The sequence below is a fragment of the Tiliqua scincoides genome, chromosome 1 (genome assembly GCF_035046505.1).
Source record: "Tiliqua scincoides isolate rTilSci1 chromosome 1, rTilSci1.hap2, whole genome shotgun sequence".
NCBI classification, from domain to species: Eukaryota; Metazoa; Chordata; class Lepidosauria; order Squamata; family Scincidae; genus Tiliqua; species Tiliqua scincoides.
In genome coordinates, this window is record NC_089821.1 from 68,577,304 (window position 1) to 68,599,004 (window position 21,701).

Sequence of the window (21,701 nt, forward strand, 5' to 3'; positions counted from 1 at the left end):
GATCTCAGATGTGCCATAATTTGCATGGTGAACACCTTCAGCACAGATGAAAGCCTGTAGGAGAGAACTTTGTATGGGAAGTGTTGCTTGCCATAAATGCATCTCAAATAACCTGTGTACTTGGTAAATGGACACTTGTTAGATATGCTTCAGTAAGGTTGATTGACCACATCTGGTTTCCTTGCTGCAGTCACACCAGAATCATATGTAAGGTTTCCATGTGGAACTTTCTTTTGCATATGAACTAGGTGTTTCAGATCCAGTATAGCTTTTCATTCTTTTTTTATTGTAAGCACTTGCTTAATTGCCATGATGATCTGGCAAATGACTTATTATCAGTGAGATGAATATGTGCTTCTCCTACTTTCAAGATATCAGTAAAGAAATGGTCATTCAGTTCTAGTCCCAGGTCCAGGGTATATCATTCTTAAGCAGTTGAGAGAGCCCACTGGTTGGTAGTGGACTTCTTCCATTGTGAATAGCTGCAGTCTTCCACCCCCCCACCACCACCAAGGCCTGATATTGATGGTCACTAACTTCTGTCAATTACCAACCCTGGTAGGACTGAATTACCCTCTGGCTAGAACTGACCATAAGGCCAACTGAAGCAGTTGCTTCAGGCAGCAGATTAGGGGGCACCCACCTCCACTTGCTTCCACCGCTCCTCCTCTCCTCCTACTCTTTGGATTCAAAAAAGAAGTGGGGTGGTGGAAGAGGAAGTGTGGAGGTGAGCACCTAGACATAATGGACCTTCCACAGCACTTCTTCTGCTCCGTTCACTTTTTCCAATTCTGGGTGTGGGAGAAGGAAAGGCTGACACATCACCAGGTATGGAGGGGCAGTATTTGGCATACCACCTCAGGTGCCAGGCAATAGTATCTACTGTGCCATAGACTCTGTCAGGTGGCTCTATCAACCTCCCTTTATTCTGAAAGGAGAATCAAACTGACAGGAATTAGTGATGGTCTTAAAGCTTTTCTTATCCTTTTTGGAACTTGAGTGCATAGATTACGCCTTATTGCACATGTCACAAGGACCACCTCATGGGCATCCCCAGATAGCTTGTGTCCCCGAAGGGGTTACAAGATAGGCTCGGGATATGAAATTCACTTTCCAGTTTTTGAGCCACATGTTCCTTTGTACAACTACATTAGATACCATTGCTCTGGCATTGAATTGCATTGCATCCAGATAACAAGCCATGGTCTTGGATAGCTTATTAAGAGCTTGGAATTCTGTTGACAAGTGGTGACTGAAGTGTGACTCACAGAATTGAGGTGATGAGGGATGTTGCAGTTGAAGCCTTTATGGATGGTGGTTCTGGCACAGCGTCTAGTGTGGCTGAAAAGGCCGATTCGGGAGTGACAATCCCTTCCACACTGGGAGCAAGTGTAGTGTGTCCCTGGTCTGTCTCCCTGGCTATGGGCCTTCCTTCTTTGCCTCAGCCTGTTGGCCAAGTGTCTCTTCAAACGGAGAAAGGCCATGCTGCACAGCCTGCCTCCAAGCGGGCTGCTCAGAGGCCAGGGTTTCCCACCTGTTGAGGTCCACTCCTAAGGCCTTCAGATCCCTCTTGCAGATGTCCTTGTATCGCAGTTGTGGTCTACCTGTAGGGCGCTTTCCTTGCACGAGTTCTCCATAGAGAGCTCATAGAGAAGCCATTTACTAAGGGAACCTTTAACAGTCTCGGGTAATATAAAAGTTTTTTTTGCTGTTCCCTTTATGACTTGTGCTCCTCAGGGTGCTTGCCATTTAGAAGCTATTGTACTCCTGAAAAAAATTATGAACAGGCCATTTGCATTTTGGCTTTTCTGACTTCACCTCTGTCCCTTCCCCTGATTCTGTTGTTCCTCCAATTTGAAATTCTGCAAGCATTGCTCAACAGTACACCAGACTCTTCTGAGACATCTGGTGGGCCACTGTGAAATACAGGGAGCTGGACTAGATGGGTCTTGATCCAGTGGGGATCTTTTTATGTTCTAATGGGAACAGCCTGCTAGAGAGATGAAAAGCCATGCCCTGTTCCTCCTTTGTGATGTTTCTGCAGCCTCCACATCTGATGCTTCCTATAAAATTTCTGACAAAAGATCATGATTCTCTCCCCCCCCCCCCGTGAAAAATTAATGAAGGCGGGGGATAGGCTAGTTGGATTCCTGCCTCTAGAGTGCAGCCTCTTGATACTGATCCTCTTCATGCTTCTTTATCTCCCCAGCCCCGAGATTTGGCTTAATGTAGGTCAGGAGAAATCATCTGAGTACCTGTGCCTCCTTGTGGTGGTATGCCTCCTTGATTCTAGGTGAGAAAAGTTCCTTTTCCAACTCTGGCATCACTACCTCTTTAGGTTCAATGCTGCAGATGATGGTGAAGAAAAGGACCTGTTCTGCCTATGTGGAAGGTGATCATAGTGCCCAAGTTGAGATGGAGATTGTATCTCATGGCCCTCTTACCAAGACTTTGTCCTGTGACTCCTAGCATTCTGGGCTGTTCCTTTCTTGCTTGACCCTCTTCCCTACTTTCTTTTGCAACTGCATCCTAAGGCTGCCTGTGTCTGCTGACCTTATGCTGCCACCCACATGGTAGCTAACAGGCAGGGGGAGGAAGGGAGGCATCTTAGTGTAGCAAAGCTTTGCTACATTTTATGCCTCTCTTCTGGCAGCCCATGGGGGTGGACAGGCCTTGTGACCAGCCTTTAATCTCTTTGCCACCACCTCCTTGTCACCTTTATGTCTCTTCGTTGTGGGTTCCACCAATCTGACCCTCCACTTGCAGTCTTGGCACTTCTTGCCCTGTTCCATTGGGGCTTTTGTGGTTGAGTTTTTGCTTTGACTCCCCTTCCACCCTTGCTAATTCTGAAGGGAAGGAATGGGGACAAGGAGGAATTACTCAACTAAAATTCTCTTCCAACTAGTAATGTACGGTATCTTGTACTGGAGCAAGACAGGACCAGAACCAGGGGGATGTAGCTACCTTCCTTCACATTCTGGGAGTTCTGAAGATTCAAGGTACCTGGAGAAAACAAGAGGAGCAACCCATTTACAGGGATTCTCCTCCACTGTATGAAGATAGGTGTTTTTTTTTTATTCATCTTGCTTATGATTAGTAATTCTTTGTTGCCTTAGACACAAAAAAAGGGCAGGGTATAAATGTGTTAAAAGCAACTTACTGGAAGTAGTGGCTAAGAGGAATATAAATAGTAAAACTGCAAGCTTCCCACCTCTCTGGAGGTTATAAAAGCAGCCAGTTGCTTACCTGGTATTTACTTCCACTTTGTGATGTGATTTCATCTGATCTATCTACTAGAAGATCTTGACTACCTATTCACTGGAAACCTCAGGCTTGGAGTCTGAACTAGCGTAGTCTTGAAAAGGCTTTCAAAAGAGTAGTTCAAGCAATTGATGACACCAGTTAATTTCAGATGTCAGTTCCACTTGTGCTACAATTTATCCAAAGTTTCTGGGAGATGTTCTTTAATTCAGTGGGCAATTGCAAGAGCTATACGGGGCCACTTCATTTCATGTGTTACTCTTTATATACTTCAGCACGTAACTCTGGTACAAATACATGCAAACATTGTCACTTATAAGTGGTGCACTGATGTACAAATGGAAATTGTCAATAACATACACATGATCTGAGGTCCAGTTTTCACCCAAACTGACTTGTTGGTAAATGTTCTCAAGTTCACAACATATATATGAAGTGGCAGTTGAGGAATGAAGAGCATATATTGAAAGGAATTTCTACCCAATATTTTTGTACTAGTATACCAAATGTTGTACCTATCTAATTGGCTGTGCTGCATAGGTGATTGTGGCTCTTTGACAGTGGACTTTAGTATCTATAGAGATACCTTTAAGGCCCAGAAATCTCATGATCTAGAGCAGGGGTGTCAAACTCGTTTCATACAGAGGGCTGAAGTTAGCATTCAGGGCTCCTACTGAGGGCAGAAAGTGATGTCATTAAGCAGCTAGCCAGAAGCATGTTCTCATATAGAAACTTGTTAACTGTAAATGACAGCAGAGAAAATACGCAAATCTTGATCATATTTCAAGATTTGGGAAAGCCCAATTTTCATGTGGGCTCTGTTGCAGTGGTAACACCTCAGCAGGTGAGAGCCTAAGTGCTGGATAAAAAGCTGCTGGGGGCCACATCCGACCCCCGGGCCTTATGTTTGACACCTCTGACCTAGAGTGTTCTTGTACCATTGCAGATTAAGTTTTACAGATGCATACGCCTGATGCCTCTGTTTTACCATGCTGAAATCTGTCTTTCTGTGTGGGCGACTGTTATAACTGAAGAGTTCACAACTAGCTAGTAGTGGAGCAGCACCATCCAGTCATACCTGTTTGACTAGCATGGCGCCTGCCTGCCTTGAGTACTTGACCATAGATTTGCAAGAGCGATTAATTCTGCAACTTTAAAATAGTTGGTTTGCGACAGGGAGGAACTATTATTCAGATGTGTTGCACAAGTGAGGTTTCTCGATTGCAGGAAAGTGTATGAGGCTGGCTATGGTTAATCTGTTACAGTGAAAGTGTGTCTCCCTCGCTTGGTGTTTTGGGGCATGGAGGTGAGGGATGTGACCTCTTCAGAGTGTGAAATGTCATTGCTGGTTTTCGTTGTGTTGAGCATGAGTTGCTTCCAATGAAAATACTGAGACAAGGACAAATTGCAGGCGGGGCGGCGGCGCGCAGCTGCAGCACGTCGACTGGGTGACCGACCAGCTTTCTGTGCTGTTCTGTAAAGTCTGCCACACTTGGCCCTCCGGAGTGCCGGCCCTGGATTCTCCAATTGCAGTGGTTGTGGGGGAGGGGGGAGCTGCTCGGGCGGCCAATCGGGCAGCAGCCAGCAACTTGGCCCGGCCCCCTCCCAGCTCTGCAGCAGAACGGCTGTGCCTTCCCCTCCGCCGCCTCGCTAGCTCGCCTGCTCGGTCTCCTTTTTTCCTGCCATCTTCCGTTGCAAAGCATTGCTGGGAACTGCATGTGGGTGACGCAGCAGCATTGTTTGCAGGCGCAGGAAGCTTCCGCCGAAGGGTTCTGGAAGGAGCATGCGTCCGGGGAGGCAGCCGCCTGGGCTGGCAGGCTGAGCTCCGGAGCGATCGGGCTGCTGGAGGGCGAGGGCTTTGCTGAAGCAGGCTGTGTGCTGCAGGGAGATCTCCAGCGGAGCCGCGGAACTTGGCCGCGCAGAAAACAAAGGGACTTGGAAACTTCCCCGGAGAGTCTCTGCAGCGTCAGTGGCACGGAGCGCGCAAGGTCAGGCAGGCACCGAGCTTTGGGGCTGGGCTGGAACGCAGAGCAGGAGTCCCGCAGGGTTCTGTGGTCGCGGCTTGGCTGCGGGACTCTCTTCCCGCTGCTGGTTTTGGGGGGTGCAGAGGGGCGCGGGGCCCTTGAGCCCTGTCTCAAGTGGGCTTGTGAATGCGAGCTGCTTGGCAGTGGTCGCTTTCTGGCTCGTGAGCCCTCCTTCCGGAGAGGGAAGGGCAGGACTGCTGTGGCTGGGAGAAGTGGTGGAGCTGGGCGCTCGCATCCCCAGAGTTCGTACGCCTGAGCAGCCACCCCTCAAGTGCCCCAGGCTGCCGTATAACGCGCTTCCCCCTCTGCTCCGTGGAGCATGTGTCTTCATGCCCTCGAATGCCGACCTTTCCTCACAAGTAGACGCTGAAGGGAAGAGGGCGGGGCGTGCAGACTGCACGTTCTGCTGGGCTAGCCGAGGCAGCCACTTCCTTCCACCCACAACCTTTTCTTGAAGGGTGGAGGAGCAGCTGCAAAGCAGATTGGGTGAAAATCATGCAGACAAACTGTTTTAAAACACCTCCATGGAAACATGCGTCTGCACATCTCTTTAAACTGGAGTCCTGCACTTTTCGAACACACCTTGAGTTGCTGCATTATGTAAAATAACAAGCCAGGGATCAGGACGCAACTTGGGCGCAGGCATCATGAACATTTAGGCTGTGATCCAAAACAGTATAAATGTCTCTCCACAGTTTTGTTTCTGAACTTCTCTGGGGATTTGAGCTGCAAGAGAATGAACTTGCTTAGTGTCCTTGCATATTCGTAGAAAGAATTAAATAGAAAATTCATAATTGCTTTCCTAAGTAGGTATACGCATTTTGTAGTGTAAAATGCATGCATGTGGGCTACGTGCCCAGATTTGGGGTTATGCACCTTGGATTACATCCTCCATTTTACTAGGTTCTTATTTAGTTGCAAGTAGGTATGTTAGATAGTTATTGCAACAGATTAGCACCAGGACCAGAGAACACTACATGTTCTCACACATTTAGCACCAGAACCCACTGGGATAGAATGAGAATCTGTTGGGAAGTGATGTCATGACTGGAAGTTATATCAGGCAGGAAAATTTTTTAGCTATCCTAGCCTGCAATCCTACCCACACTTACCCAGGAGTAAGTTTCCTTTAATATCATTGTTAAAAGAATATACAGAGTAGTTTGTTAAAAGTGCAGGTCTATAACATTTCCCCAAATGCAGTCACATATCATGGTAGCATCAAGTCTAATACATTAAAAATAAAATATTGTAATGAATGGGAACCCACCTGAAATTGTCTCGCGACCCACCTAGTGGGTCCCAACCCACAGTTTGAGAAACACTGGATTAGGATATAGGTATGCTAAGTTTGAAACATGAGTTAAATCAGTGGCTTGAATTGGCCCTTTTTCTTGGTGACTTTCTAACAAGATCACTGAATTCAAGAGCTTCCCAGTAGAGACCTCTTATGAAAATATGAATCCCCTTGCTTAAGTGCCAGGGAGAGTGAGCCCAACCCATGCGGTGTTCTTTTCCTCTTGGCAGCGAGAAACGCTGCACTCCCCACAGGAGGGGATGCCAATAATGTAACCATAGTAACCTCAAGTAAATAAAGCTGATCTGAAACAGTCAGGACTAGGTGGGTGGGGTGGACAGCAGAAGCACCAGGAAGAAAAGGTGCCTGAATTTCTTGGGTTTGTAACTGTTCATTGCTAATGCTTGACCATAGGTGGCTGGCATAGAAGTGGAGGGGGGGGTGCATGTGAGAGGGATGCTAAAATAGCAGAGATAAAGATTGTTTCTGTGGTCTGTTGCTGTTTGGAAAATCTAATTTCTGGGTAGAACAGAGCCCAACTACACAGGTCTGAGCACTATAGTTCTGCACTGATGCATCTGATAAGACATGGGTTGGATGAAAAGCACTGAGACAGTTTGGAGAGAATCACACCTGATCCAAACATGTTCCAGGTTTTCTGCTTGTGCATGCATTCTTCTATTGGAGCTAGTGTAGTGGCTTTTATGAGTGTGAACTGTAAGTCAGACAGTTCAAAAGTTACTTCAAGCATGATTTTATTAAATGTTTTAAGCAAGACATTGTGTTTCATCCATGTATGGCTGATAAGAGGCTAATAACATTGCTCCATGTTAGAGTTGTAAGATTACTTAGGCTGCAGTTCTGTACATATTTAGCTCGTAGTAAATGCGGTTACTCAGTGAAGCTTATTTCTGAGTGGGCATGCTCGGGATTGGTTGTGGTAAAACAAGCTGAAGCTTAATCCAAGCAAGACAGAAATGTTCGTGGTCAGTAAAAGAACTGACCTGAAATTGGGTGTCCATCTGTTCTGGATAGGGTAGTGCTCCATCTGACATATCAGTTTCATAGTTTAGAGATACTCCTAGAATCCAACTTTGTTCCTGGATGGTCAGGTAGTGGTTAGTAGTGCCTATCTGTAGCTTTGGCTGATGTGCCTACTTTTTGGCAAAAGCAGATCTGTTTGGTGTAACATGTCTTAGTCACATTGAAATTGGACTACTGTAAAACACCTTACATGGGAATACTCTTGAAAATTGTTCAGAAGGTTCATTTAGTTCAGAATGTAGTGGCCAAGGTTCTGGTTAAGGCCATGCTTGGGTCATGTAACTCCCATTCTTTATCATTTACCCTGGTTACCAGTTCACTTACCAATTCAAAGTAAGCCCTAAATGGCTTGCTTACAGATTACTTGCCAGTTACCCTCTCCTGTATGAACCTGCTTGCCACTTTCACCAAACACCTGACACTCAGTCCTGTCCCCTTACCAGCAGGGGCTCTGTTTAGTGTAACACGATTTGGGGTCTTTTTGGTTGCAACCCCTGGATTTATGGAACTTGGTCAACCCTCTCAATGTTTCAGTGGCTGGCAAAGACTGTTTTGTTTTGCCAGGTATGTCAAATAATAATAGTCTGCCTTTTTTCCTTATGCTCTTAAACTTGTTTTGGTTGGGAGAGATGCAGGTTGAGTCTCATCAACTAAAGCAAATCAATTTTAAAAAAAAGTTCCTTTGCTCTGGTGATTTAAAAGCAGCCTTGCCTTTGTGATGTAAGAGCCATTAAGTAGACAGTCCTTCAATCAGTCTCTCTCAAGGTGCTTAGAAAGGCTTTACTCCACCCCTCCCTTCACCAGTGCAAAGTATCTTTCTTTCACTTGCTCAGGGGGAAGGGAGGGGTCTTGGGCTGAAGCTGCCTGAAGAAAGAATGATTGATGGATTGTGTGCGCGCGCGCGCTCTCTCTCTCTCTCTCTCTCTCTCTCTCATTGTTAAACCAGTTTTCCTTTACTTTAAAGGGCACTTCTCATTGCATTGAGAGACAATATCTATGAATGATTAGGTTATACCTGTAATGGCTTGCATGACCTCTCTCTACAACAGTAAGAAAAGCGGTTTTTTTTTTTAAACTCTGATTTTAAAAGGATGCATTTTTCCCCTTCTCCAGGGAGCAGCACATTCCTTCTCATTTGCAGTGGCCGTTCGTGTTGAGTCAAATCCGTGTATTAAAAAATCCAGCGTGTATAATGATGCTGGACCTGTACATTTCTAGTCATTCAATTTCAGCTAGTTTTAATAGTTCCATTTCAAAAGGTTGCCTTGTGTTGTGAACTGTCTTGGAGGCCAAAATGCAGGATAAAAAATACCTAAATAAACCACTCTCTAAGCAGCCTCAAGAACCACATAAACATTGTATAAAATATGTATTTCTATTTTCTGCTATAGTTGCTGCTGGAGGAGTATGCAAACAGCGACCCCAAACTGGCACTTACTGGAAACCCTATAGTTCAGTGGCCAAAGAGAGATAAGGTAAATGATGTATCTGTAGCTTGGCTCAAATAGCTGGAGGCTTAATTTGGGAAACATGGATCTTGCAGTGTGGGAAGTTTTGGCAGCTACAATGATTTAACCTTTATAGATTAAACTGAAGGATCAAGAGAAGAATTTTGCTTCTACCCATGTAGCTTAAGGGGAAAGTAAATATGAAAACAGATTGCATAGTGAAAATCTAAGCATCGTGAAATTTTATTAAAAGCGTAGTAAAAATTTATAATAAACTGGAAGGGTTATAACAGAGGCTTCACTTTCGAGGACTTTTCATAGCCAAAACTCACATTTTGCTAATGATAAACGCAGGCCCATTGTTCAGACCTTCTGCCTCTGGGAGCAAAGTCTAACTCTATGCATGATCAGTTCCCAAACCTTGGGTTTGAATTTCCATGCATCCATTGTCATTAACTTCTGAAGAGACTGTTGCTCTTTTGCTAATTGTATGAGTCCCCTAATTTTTTCGCCTTCTTTCACCAACAGCTCAAATTTCCATCTCGGCCAAAATTAAGATTACCTACAATCCCTATCACCAAGCCACATACCATGAAACCAGCTCCACGGCCTGCAACTGTGAGACCCACAGTCTCTCCTATAGTGTCTGGTGCACGCAGAAGGCGAGTGCGATGTCGTAAATGCAAGGCCTGCCTGCAGGGTGAATGTGGCATGTGCCACTACTGCAGGGATATGAAGAAGTTTGGGGGGCCTGGACGTATGAAGCAGTCCTGCATATTGCGACAGTGCTTGGCGGTGAGTCCTGTGACATTTTGGATAGGAAAGCTACATATGTCTATGGCAGTGTTGGTTTCAGTCTGTTTTGAGAGACAAGTGAAATCTGGCACTGAAAAGAAACGAGGAGTCAGCTTAAATCCTTGAACTCATCTAGCTGGCAGTTGACAACTGGTTAATAGGAGGATCCTTCAGTGGGGCACAAACAGATGGTTAAACTGACCTTCACCATCTCTGAAACTTAGAGGGAAGTTGTTTATGATTTCTTGTTTCACTCTTTGCTTTGTAGCCCAGATTGCCTCACTCTGTTACATGTGCACTTTGTGGAGAAGTAGATAAAAATGAGGATTCACAAGACTTTGAGAAGAAGCTAATGGAGTGCTGCATCTGCAATGAGATTGTTCATCCTGGCTGTCTACAGGTAAGAAGGCCTAAGCTCAGGGTCAACAGTTTGTGACTGTTCTTGATGGCCAAACCAAAAAAAAAGTTGGTTGCCATGACCTAGCTCCTCCCTTTGTCTCTGGTCATATGCTGTATCTCTGCATGAGGCCATAAGCAGTTCACTGCTCCCCTCTTTAGCGGAAAGTTTAAAGGGGAAGAGTGTTATCCCTGCAGTTGCAGTCAAAGCCCACCACCATTCTGAAGATGGTCCCTGCTGCTGTTTCCTCCCACTGCCACCACACCAGACAGAGCTAGGTAGGGGAGCAGGAAACTTTTTCCATTTTTGCTGTGCAATCTCAAATTCAGCTGTAGGGGCGGTCCTTGCCCCATCACTAGCTCTAAACCCCCCCATCACTAGCTCCAGAGAGACTGGAGCACCTTGAGAAACACTTGCCAAAGGAAATGGAACACTTGTCATGGCAAGCCAAAATGTGGACTCCACCCTAGTTTCATCCTTACAAGCAATTGTTCATCTCAGTATAGGAATGTCAGAAACAAATGCCTTATTGGAAATGAATGAAGTTTGTGTATCTCTCTGCAGATGGATGGGGAGGGCCTGTTGAATGATGAATTGCCCAACTGCTGGGAGTGTCCGAAGTGTTACAAGGGAGATGAAATGGAGAAAGGCCAGGTAGGAAGTGAATATTCAGCACCCTTTTATCATAGAAAGGTGTCTGTATGTTGCACACTCCTCTTGACACACCTGGAAAGGCTCAACACTCCATTTTTCTGCAAGTATTTGGGGAGATCAGGTGGTTCTGGTATTCAGATGTCTCGAACTGGTTTGCTCACTCTGGGAAGGCTTAGTTGGTGGCATGTAAGGAGGCATAGTCTGGCAGGTGAGCACTAGGGGGAGCACTTCCATTGAGCAAAATACCTCCATCTGGAAATGGGCACTGGTGACACCATACTCTGTTAGTTCATAATGAAGTCACTTTACAGCTTTGCCCCTGCCACCTTGCTGGCACCTACAGAGAGCTCATCATCAAATAAACATGGGCGTCGTGCAGAAAAAGCAGTTCCTGAGAGGGCAGCGGCATCATCTTCGATCTACTAAACAGCGAATATATTGGTGGCAAAAGCTGACAGTGGTGCCCCAACAGAAATATAATTACAAGATCCTGCACAGAACTGTGCCTGCTATTCCAGCAGAGAGCACTCCAGTGAAGGCAAGCAAGAAGGGGAATTGGAGGGATGGGGAGCATTTTCACAGGGATTATTTCCAAATGGAATTAAAGTTATATTAGTATAGCACTCTAGAGATGGCCAACACATTCTGCAACACTGTATCTCCAGCATGAGTAGCTTGGACCATAGCAGTGAGGGGCCTGTGATGACCCTGAGTCCAGTTTCTGCATAATATATACCTACCTTGACTGTTGGTTCATAACCATCATGATATGGAAAATTGTTTCGTGTTCTACCCGCCCAATTGCTGGTGCCCTGTGGACTATCCTCACCCCACCTGGTTCAAGAAATGCTCGTTTTTCTGAATTTTACAAATATTAGGATTTTCTGCTTTTAAATGAGCTGCAGGTCAGCAGACAAAAAATGGCTCTTGGTACATGTTTGAGAATTACATCTGACTGGAGAGGTGGTTCATTTTCTATTATCCATACTAAGATAAACTGCATAGGATTTAAGTCTCATGTTGAATAAGTTAACTGAGCCCCTCAAATCCACCTGAATATTCAGAGTGGAAGAGTGTGTATTTGTAGTGAAAAAACAGTTTTTCCATAACATCCAAAACTTTGGGGGAATATTAGCTTTATTTTATAGCACTATTGATAAACCACCTTTCCTTGAGGTTGTATTCAGAATGGTGTGCAATAGCGTTTCTCAACCAGTGGTAGTCAAGGTGGTGTTGAGTGGTATGCGTGGGCCCCCAGACCCCTGCCGTCTGGCAGTGAGCAGTGCATTGTAACTAGAAGCAGTAGGTGGCTTGGCAGGCAGAGCTCCAGCATGTGCTTTTTACACGCTTGAAAAAGCCCTCCTGTCTGCCCTGAGCCTCTTACCAGTGTTTGTTGCTTTGGTTCAGGCCTCCCAATTTGGAAGTACGTGGCGATTAACATCATCACCAGTTACTTCCCATGGTACTTCCAATAGGTGGACCATGCAAAGTGGTATGAGGACAAACATTGAGAGATGCTAGTGTTCAGCAATACAGTCAAACTAAAACATCAAAACATTTAAAAAGGACAAAAGAAATGCAGTAGAACAAAAACAGCTTCACTTCAAGCTGTAAGACTAGTGAAACAAGGTATTCTTGACAAAATACTTAAAATTAGTTTGAGGGGACCAAGCAGGCTATACAGGGGAGGAATTCTGCAACCATTTTACATTATGTTCGCTTTCAAGAAAAATGTTAGACTGAGCTTTGCAAAATAGATGACATTTGAAAAAGAACAGAAATTCAGCCTTGTATTAAGTACGTCAGTCAGACGCAGCAGTGGTAGACTAGCATTGTCTTGGTTCCATCCAGCAGAAACTTGGTTTCCTGTAGCTCAGTGGCTCTCAAACTTTTTGTTCCAGGACTCACTTTGTGTAATGACAATCTGTCCAGGACCCACTGGAAATGATGTCATTAACCTGAAAATGTTGTCATGGCCAGAAGCAACATCATCAAGCAGAAGCGCTTTCACGAGAATGCAGCAAGCACTGAAATTGTGCCACTTTCCCTAGATAGACAAACTATAAATAAATTAAAATGAATAATAATAAATACATATAGTAAAACAAAAGAAGGGGAGATTAGATGGGGAAGCCAGCCCTGATCCACGCAGTAAATTCTCTCTATAGCCTGCCTGCAATAACCTCAAGCCCCCCCCCCCAAAAAAAAATCAGTAAGATTTTCATCCCTATTCAGTGTCCAGTTCAGTTTTTATATTTAAGCCAGTTCTGTGTGATTTGGGACAAAATCAGTTTAAAATCCGATATGTTTTTTGTTTGGGCTGGATTGAGATTGAAAATTTCCCTCTAAATAACATTAAAACCCCAGAAAGAGGAGGAGTGGAAATGAGACCACTATTTTGGGGCCGCAGGAATCTGGAAAGACGACAACCCTTTCCAATCAAGCAGTGGTTCCCAATCCTTTAAGCACTGGAACTCACTTTTTAAAATTACACATCATCAGGACCCACCTAGTTTTACAAGACTAGAAAAGAAAAAAGCCTTACCAGAACAAGAGGGGCTGCCTTCTAGAGAACCTATTGAGCTCCATGTTCATCGGATTGGGACCATTCTGGTAGCCTTGCACTTCCCTTTGCCTGACCTTCCACAACCCAAGGTCCAGTTGCCTGCTTGTGAGTAAATGTGACTGTGTCACTTAGTTTCACTTTCCGTAGAGCTCAATACATTCATGAGCTTGGTGGGAGGAACTTCCTCCTTGGCTGTTCTTGGGGGCTGCATTCATCAGATTGGGACTGTTCTGGTGGCATTAGATTCCTCTCTACCTGCCCTTCACAATGGACGAAGGCAGGGCTTCTCAAACTAAGGCGTCGCAATGCCCAGCCTGAGGACCCTGGCCTCTGCCCTCTTCAGGAACGAGGGCAGGGGGAGGCAGCGATGCAATCCACAGGATTGTGTTGCTAAGGGGGCTGCAGGGACTAGTATGTACTTACCAGTCCCTGCAGCAGCCTCCGCAGGGCACCCCAGCCATCAAAAAGTGAAAGCAGAGAGACTGCGTCCTACTTCTGGTTTTGCGGAGGTGGGAAGCGATCACTCCACTTTCATTTTCTAAGCTTTTGGGAGCCCTGCAGATGTTCATGCAGGGCTCCCTGCACACCTGGGAGGCTGCTGCAGGGACTGGTAAGTAAATGCTAATCCCTGAAGCCCCCTGAGCGACACAATCCTGGGGTTTGCACCGCTGCCTTCCCCGCTCCCCTGCAAGGAATTACTGCGGTCTTCAAACTCCCTGAGAGTTTGAGAACTGTAGGACTAAGGCACGGTTGTCTACTCACAAGTAAACTTGTGATGTGGCTCAGTTTCATTTTCCATATGACTCGATGCATTTTGCTCCTCTGCTATCAATTTGTCAGTTGCAACTTTGCATCCCACCCATAATCAGATCGCAATCAGTTTAAGAAACCCTGTAGTAGCTTTATCTGTATTATTACAGAGTAGGACAATGTTCTCCTGAGAAGAGTTCACTTAATGGTATGTCCAATCTGTGATCTTCCTTTTCTTTCAGAAGATATATCTTTGTGGCTGCAAGGTGTGCTTGTGTATGTGTCTGCTGTTGTGGTGAAAAATGGAATATCGCTATCTGGTCCCAAGTATTGACTAGACCTGACCTGCTCAATCCCCAGCCCAGGGCCTGAGGTTTAGACAGTTCTGTCCACCTGGTGAGCAGACCTTACCATTCCGGCCAGGCATCACATGTAGTCCTCCACTGTCGGGTCAGGGACACTCTGGACAGTCATGTCTGCCTGGGTATCCTGTCACGCAACCTTCTGGGATGCTGGACAGCAGATGCAACTGCCCAGAGTGTCCCTGATTCCCCCCTCCCCCGACAATGGACAAGTGCACATGGTGCCCAGGTGGAACAGAAAGGTGCTGTCTGAACGGGGAACACTTTTCTGTTGTGCAACAGTGGCAAGTTTAGCCACCTCTGGACTAGACCAAGTGACCAAGAGAATAAATGGATCCAACCTGAAGAGGTGTGAAATAGGAAGATGCAGCGGGCCTTAGAAATGCTTGCAGAAGATAGGACTGTCAGTGGCTAAGGAAAACCAGGTGGTGTGAAATTTGTCATATATGAACACCACCCAAATATTGATTTTAGAGTATTTATGTCCCTGAAGAGGCATCCAAGGCAGCTCCCCCAAAAGTTAAAAGTTCAATGTATCAACATTAAAATAGTGAAATGCCAGTAGAAGTAGCAACTTAAAAAGAGAGAGAGAGAGAGAGAGGTCAGCAACAGTGAACCAATTCATCAACCAAATCAGCTATAAGTGAAGTACTCCAGGAAATGTTGGGCTTGGTTACTCAAGTGTGGTTTGATATTGGCTATTTCTCACTGTGTCCAACAGGAAAGTAAAGGTTTTCTTTGTAATTATAGCACTGAGGCACTTGTACCCTTGATGTGTAACAGAATCAGAATCCTGTTTATATCTGTCCTAATGCATTTCCTTTTCAACGTAATCCAGAGTCCTTTAGCAGTTCCCAACCTAAAACCTTTTACAGACTAATATCAAGAATAACTTGTTGCTACCCACTCTTCAGAAGCGGAAAATGGATGATGGAGATGATGATGCAGTCCAAACCAAAGTTCTGCGCCCCTTGAGAAGCTGTGAGGAACCTCTGACTCCTCCACCACATTCGCCTACACCAATGCTGCAGCTGATCCATGACCCTGTGTCACCACGGAGCATAGTGACACGGTCCTCCCCAGGGGCAGGTCCTAGTGATCATCATGGTGCCAGCCGGGATGAGCGCTTCAAGAGACGCCAGCTTCTTCGACTGCAAGGCACAGAGCGCACAGTGGTACGGGAAAAGGAGAACAACCCTAGTGGCAAGAAAGAGCTTTCAGAGGTAGAAAAGGCCAAGCTGCATGGCTCTTACCTTACAGTAACATTACAAAGACCTACCAAAGACATGCATGGCACTTCCATCGTGCCCAAGCTGCAGGCGATCACTGCCTCCTCCACCAATTTGCGGCACTCTCCCCGTGTGGTCATGCGCCAAAGTTCAACTAGAACACCCCAGAGGAGTGGAGATGAAGAGGCAGCTGAGGAAGAAGATGAGGATGAGAGCGCAGAGGAAGAAGATGAGAGTGCGGAGGAGAGTGGGGCAGCCAGACTGAATGGCCAAGGAGGTCGGGCACCAGATGGTGAGGAGATCTGGATGCAGAAGGAGGTGTGGATGTCTGTCTTCCGCTATCTCACTCGCAAGGAGCTCTGTGAATGTATGCGTGTGTGCAAAACCTGGTACAAATGGTAAGTGTGTACCTGCTGTTGCTATCGGAGTCATACTCACTTATTTTACAGCACTCCCATTTTTCAGAATGCTTTATAATCCCCCAAGTCTCAAATACAGTTCTGTTTTCTAGACCAGTGGTTCCCAACATTTTTTCATTTGCATACCCCTTGGCAGCTCATTTCCATAAATTGTACACCTCATGTTAGCCCTGCAAGGCATTCTAATGTCAGCCCCGCAAGGCATTCTAACTGACCTACCTTTTTCTGCCATTATTCAATTCTTTTTCAAGTACCCATAAAGGTCATGGCAAGTACCCCTGGGGGTACCCATACCCCAGGTTGGGATCCACTGTTCTAGATCTTGTGGTTCTTCACTTCATTTGTAATTAGTTGTAATGGGATGAATTGCTCATAGTGGTTAAAAAAAAAAAAAAACCTTCGGGAGTACCACATTCATGTTTATCCCCAGCATTAGATGCCTATCATAAACCTATTCTACTTTTAAACTTTTAAGATGCATCGGTCTGGTCACTGTTGGAAACAGAATGCTGAAATAGCTGGACATTAATCATTAGCGTAATTTTTACAGGAGTAATCCATTTCCCTTAGTTGACACAAGAGCAAGTTTTTTGGGGGGTGGGCTGGTCAGATATTTGCAACACCAACTGCTTATACCCACATTCATGTGATAGCTTTATGACCAAAGGATATGTAAAGCAGACTTGTCCTAACATCCATTCCACCAATGTGTACCCATGGTTTTTTTAACTAGTATGGGCTCTTCCAAAGGAGCAAAGAACAATGCATATATCCCATTGGACCCTTGCATATAAGCCAGAACACACCGTTGTGGTTTTAAATGTCTAATTATTGTGGTACTAAGACTCTTGCTACCCTAGCTGGCCAGAACAATCTTCTTCATTGGCAAAATTTGGTGCAATTGTGCATGTGATGGCAACTAGGTAGCAACCGTATGGATCAGACAGTTGCTTTAAGTCTTTCTATGCCAAAACTAGGATGCATCTTGAATACGTTTCTGGGCTAGTAGCAAATAGCATGATAAGCCTTCAACTTGATCCTATGTTCAGTATGGGCAATATGCCTCCCTCAGTACAAAAGCATGGATAAGGCTAGTTTCAGGAGACACTCACTCTGCCTTTCTACCACTGAAAAATTTGAGGTGGCAAGTGGACCCACAAAACTGTCTTAGTGCTGGTCTTCTGCCCTCCTGTGAAATTCCTTATCTAAGGTTCCTGGGCATCCTAAGACTCAAAGGAGGACAGTAAAATTGTTAAAGAAGCTGTGTTCTTCTCTCCTCAAAAAAAAATTATAGTTTAGGATAGCAAATATTGAACTAGTTGTAAATGCTTGCAAACATTCTCATTTCCCTACATCGAATCTGGTTTTCTTTGCCCTACAAATACAGTTATTTCACCATCTTTTATGAGGTACTTCCATCTTCCTATCTGAAAACATCTCTGTACTTACCTTCAAGCTTTTTCCTTGGAATACACAGAATGGCTAATTAGCAGGGGCAAAATTGTATTTGAGCACTACAAAGCTTCATAGACAGTGACAGTGTTAGTAGCGCTAATCTTCAGTAACCTTCATAGTCATGCAGGCAACTGAGAAATAGCTGAAGAGATGGCCCTGAGCTGGTTCTTGCAGATAGAAAAAGATTTGTGGTCTGTGAATAGCAGATACTGTAGGAGATTTCTCGCACAAGCACACAGAGAACCAGAAGTAAGTCGAAAGACCCCAGGACAAAAGAGAATAAGAGTTACTACTACCTATTCCAGATGGACATGTTCTCTATTCTTTTCAGCACCTCAGTTTCAGAGGTTGGGTTCAAAACCCGTCTGTCAACTGCTCAGTCACTTGTTCATCCCCAAGAGAGATCTTTTTGTTTGATCATTTTTCTTCTACAAAAGAAGTAGTATTCTCTGTCTAACTCTGTTTTTGAACTGTGTGTGTTAGGTGTGGTGACAGGAGATTGTGGACGAAAATTGACTTGAGCAGGTACAAATCCATCACACCTCTAGCTCTGGGTGGCATAATCAGGAGGCAACCAGTCAGCCTTGACCTCAGCTGGACCAATATTTCCAGAAAACAGCTCACCTGGCTTATCAACAGACTTCCAGGTGAGTGAGTCTGCTAATGTGGATGAGTACACCATTCTGTCCAATTTAAACACACCTAAGTTAATTCAAACTCTACCCAAATTCTGTTCATTAAAGCTGTTCAGTAAATACACAAACTTTCTATTGTTTAGAGATTAGCCAACAATTAGATTACCCCTTGTCTGACAAACACTAAGCTTCTTGGAAAGGCTCACTGTATATCGCAGGAACTGTCCTATGACATGGGCACATACATCAAATCACTATGATACATATCCCTCCTTTTTCTAATAAAATTCCACTCAAAGTGGTTACAGTACATGTAATAAAACAAATAAAAAACTAAAAATTAAAAATATTGAACCACCACCATCAAAACACACTAATAAAATTATAAACTTGCATCAGCAAGTTAATTAAAACAACATGAGAGAATAGAGTTCATTGTACTTATAACCATCTCTCCCCTGTTTAGGAGAGGGATCTCCATAATCTGGACACTTCAATATCCACAGGGGATCCAATCCTGGACTGACCCAGTCCCATTCCCCCCCAGATACCAATATCCATGGATACTGGGGTCCCTTAAAAACAGTTTAAAAAGTTTTTTTAAGGCTTACCTTACCTTAGCGCTGCAAACTGCATCAGCTGCAAGGCAGTCTTTAGCACTCTAAGAAGCCAGTTCCATGTCGCACCGAGGCCCACAACCCTCTCCCTTGCTCTGGCATGCATCAGAATGAATCATGGAAGTGTTTCCTGAGTGGAAGTGTTTCTCCACCATCTGCAGATGGTCAAACCCATGGATACCAAAACTGCAAATGGCGGGGGACCACTGTACTGAGAAAGCCCTCTCTTGTGCCTACCTGCTGCATCTCAGATTTAGTTCTAAAGGTACCTGGTCCTAGGCCATTTGGGATTTCAGAGGTCAAAACCAGCACCTGGAATTGAACCCAGAAAAAAGTTGATAACCAGTCTCATTGGTAAAGGATTGGAGTAATGGGTTCCAATCTCAGGGCCCAGATAACAAGTCAGCCGCTTCTTTCTGAAATGATTGCAGTTAGTAGCGCCAAACAGAATTAATTGCAGTAATTTAACCTGGCGGTTACTGAGTCCAGTGACTAAGTGTCCTCCTTAGCTTCTTACCCTTACTGCACCTTTTGGGGAATGTTATGAGTTGGTGCCCCCTCCTCCCTTGTCTTATATTCAAGTCCTGATGCAGGATGTAAGAGATGAGTAGGGCTACCCCTGTGAGAGAGAGGAGCTGGAAGGTGGGTGAGTTTGCACCTCTGTGAGAGGGGTGGGGAATGATTTGGTGCACTGCTATTGGGACTGGATTGGACAAGGGAGGTGGTTTGGGAGTGGGTTGTTGGACCTTGCAGACTAGGGCCCTCCCCCCCTCCAAATCTCTGGCTTTTAACTGTGGGTGTGGACTTTTCTAGTGTCAAATTTTTAATCTGAGCAGGTGCATTGTTATAGTGGCTTTTAGGGCGGGCCTCGCCGGTAAGTTATGTGTTTATCTTCTAAGGGGAGCTATGGGGAGGAGAATAGTGCCACCATCAACAGAGTGATCGGCCATGGAAGATATGGTGGTGGGGCAAGGACTGGCCGTTCCAGGGTAAGGGGGGGTCCATCGTAGACAGATCGTCCCTCTTTCCAGTTTTCCCTCCAGCTCTCTGACAACTGGAGGCCTTGGCAGTAGTACCCTGGGTCTGAAACTGCTGCCCTTAAATGCCAGATCAGTCATCAATAAAACCTGTCTCATCCAGGATTTAATCCTGGGTGAGGGTGCTGATCTGGCTTGTATTCCGGAGACCTAGTTGGATGAAGCGGGAGGAGTGAATCTTTCCCAGCCTTGTCATCCAGGTTTCCAGGTACTGCAGCAGCCACTACTGCAGGGACAGGGAGGGGGGGGTCGAAATAGTCTATCGGGATTCCATCTCTCTTGCCAGGAGCCCTGTCTGGCAATTCACTGGGTTTGAGTGTCTATATGTCTTGTTGGAAGGGCGGGACAGGATCAGGATTCTGTTGGTGTACTGTCCACCTTGCTGCCCAACAGTCTCCCTGCCTGAGCTGAATGGGTTGATCTCGGACGTTGCATTGGAGGCCCCCCGCCTATTGGTGGTGGGGGACTTCAATTGCATGCCAAGGCCCCAGAAGTAGGTGCAGCTCAGATTTCATGGCTGCCATGGCAACCATGGGCTTGTTACAAAAGATCTCTACCCCAGCCCATGAGACTGGACACATGCTAGACCTGGTGTTTTTGTCTGGGCAAAGGGATGGTGATCTGGATGTGGAGGAGATCAACATCACTCCATTGTCATGGACAGATCACTTCCTGGTAAGGTTTAGACTTGTTGCGGCCTCCTGTCCCTGCAGAGGCAGAGGACCTTATTGTATGGTTTGCCCTCATAGACTGATGGATCCGAATGGTTTCCTGAGGGCTCTGGGGGATTTTCCTGCTGCTAAGGCCAGTGACTCACCTGAGGCTCTGGTTGATCTCTGGAACACAGAGATGGCCAGGGCTGTGGATGAGAGTGCTCCTGAGCGGCACCTCCCAGCCAACAGAGTCAAAGTGGCTCCTTGGTTTACCAAGGAGCTTCGAATGATGAAGCAGCAGGGTAGGCGTCTTGAGCGACGGTGGAGGAAGACTCGTGACAGATCCGACCAGACACAGGCTAGGGCCCACTACAGGGCCTACTCTGTGGCAATAGTGGCAGCGAAGCACTTCTTCTCTGCCACTATCATGTCCACACAGCCGGCCAGCGGAACTGTTCCGTTTGGTGCGGGCTCTCCTCCATCAGACCCCATCAGTGGATCAGGAGGACCACATGGAGGTTCGCTGTAACATCTTTGCCAGGCACTTTGCGGATAAAATCGCTTGGATTCACCACGACTTGGACTCCATGTTGACAATGTCTAGTGGTGTCCCCGTGGCACCTGTCAATCCTGTTTTGTGGGATTCTTTTCAGCTTGTAGAACCTGAGGATGTGGACAGGATCCTTTGGAGTGTGAGGCCATCCGCCTGGGAGGGACTGGCCGAGTGGACAGAGAGGGTAGTAAATTCATCTTTGAGGGAGGGGGTGATGCCCCTGGCATTAAAGCAAGCAGTGGTTCGCCCCCTCTTGAAAAAGCCCTCTCTGGACCCCTCTATGTTGGATAATTATCGGCCAGTCTTGAACCTCCCATTTCTGGGCAAAGTGATGGAGCGGGTGGTGGCGTCTCAGCTCCAGAGGATCCTGGATGAAGCAGATTATCTGGATCCCTCTTAATCTGGCTTGAGGCCTGGCTTCGGGACGGAGACAGCCTTGGTTGCCTTCGTGGATGACCTACGCCGAGGGCTGGACAGAGCGAGTGCATCCTTGCTAGTTTTTTTG

The 21,701-nt window shown here is 45.8% G+C and overlaps 1 protein-coding gene across 4 annotated transcripts in view; it reads left to right on the forward strand.

The window, feature by feature from the left end:
* The window catches only part of KDM2A (lysine demethylase 2A), a 66,916-nt gene that overhangs the window by 38,624 nt on the left and 6,591 nt on the right, over window positions 1–21,701 (forward strand). For 3 of the 4 annotated variants that reach the window (XM_066611464.1, XM_066611465.1, XM_066611463.1), the window contains exons 14-19: window positions 9,018–9,101; window positions 9,603–9,869; window positions 10,138–10,269; window positions 10,831–10,920; window positions 15,513–16,225; window positions 18,185–18,348. In XM_066611464.1, the coding sequence (XP_066467561.1) occupies window positions 9,018–9,101; window positions 9,603–9,869; window positions 10,138–10,269; window positions 10,831–10,920; window positions 15,513–16,225; window positions 18,185–18,348 (1,450 nt within the window). Of the gene's footprint in view, window positions 1–5,135; window positions 5,250–9,017; window positions 9,102–9,602; window positions 9,870–10,137; window positions 10,270–10,830; window positions 10,921–15,512; window positions 16,226–18,184; window positions 18,349–21,701 lie in introns of those variants that run through there. The other variant, XM_066611466.1, reaches the window with a different exon arrangement.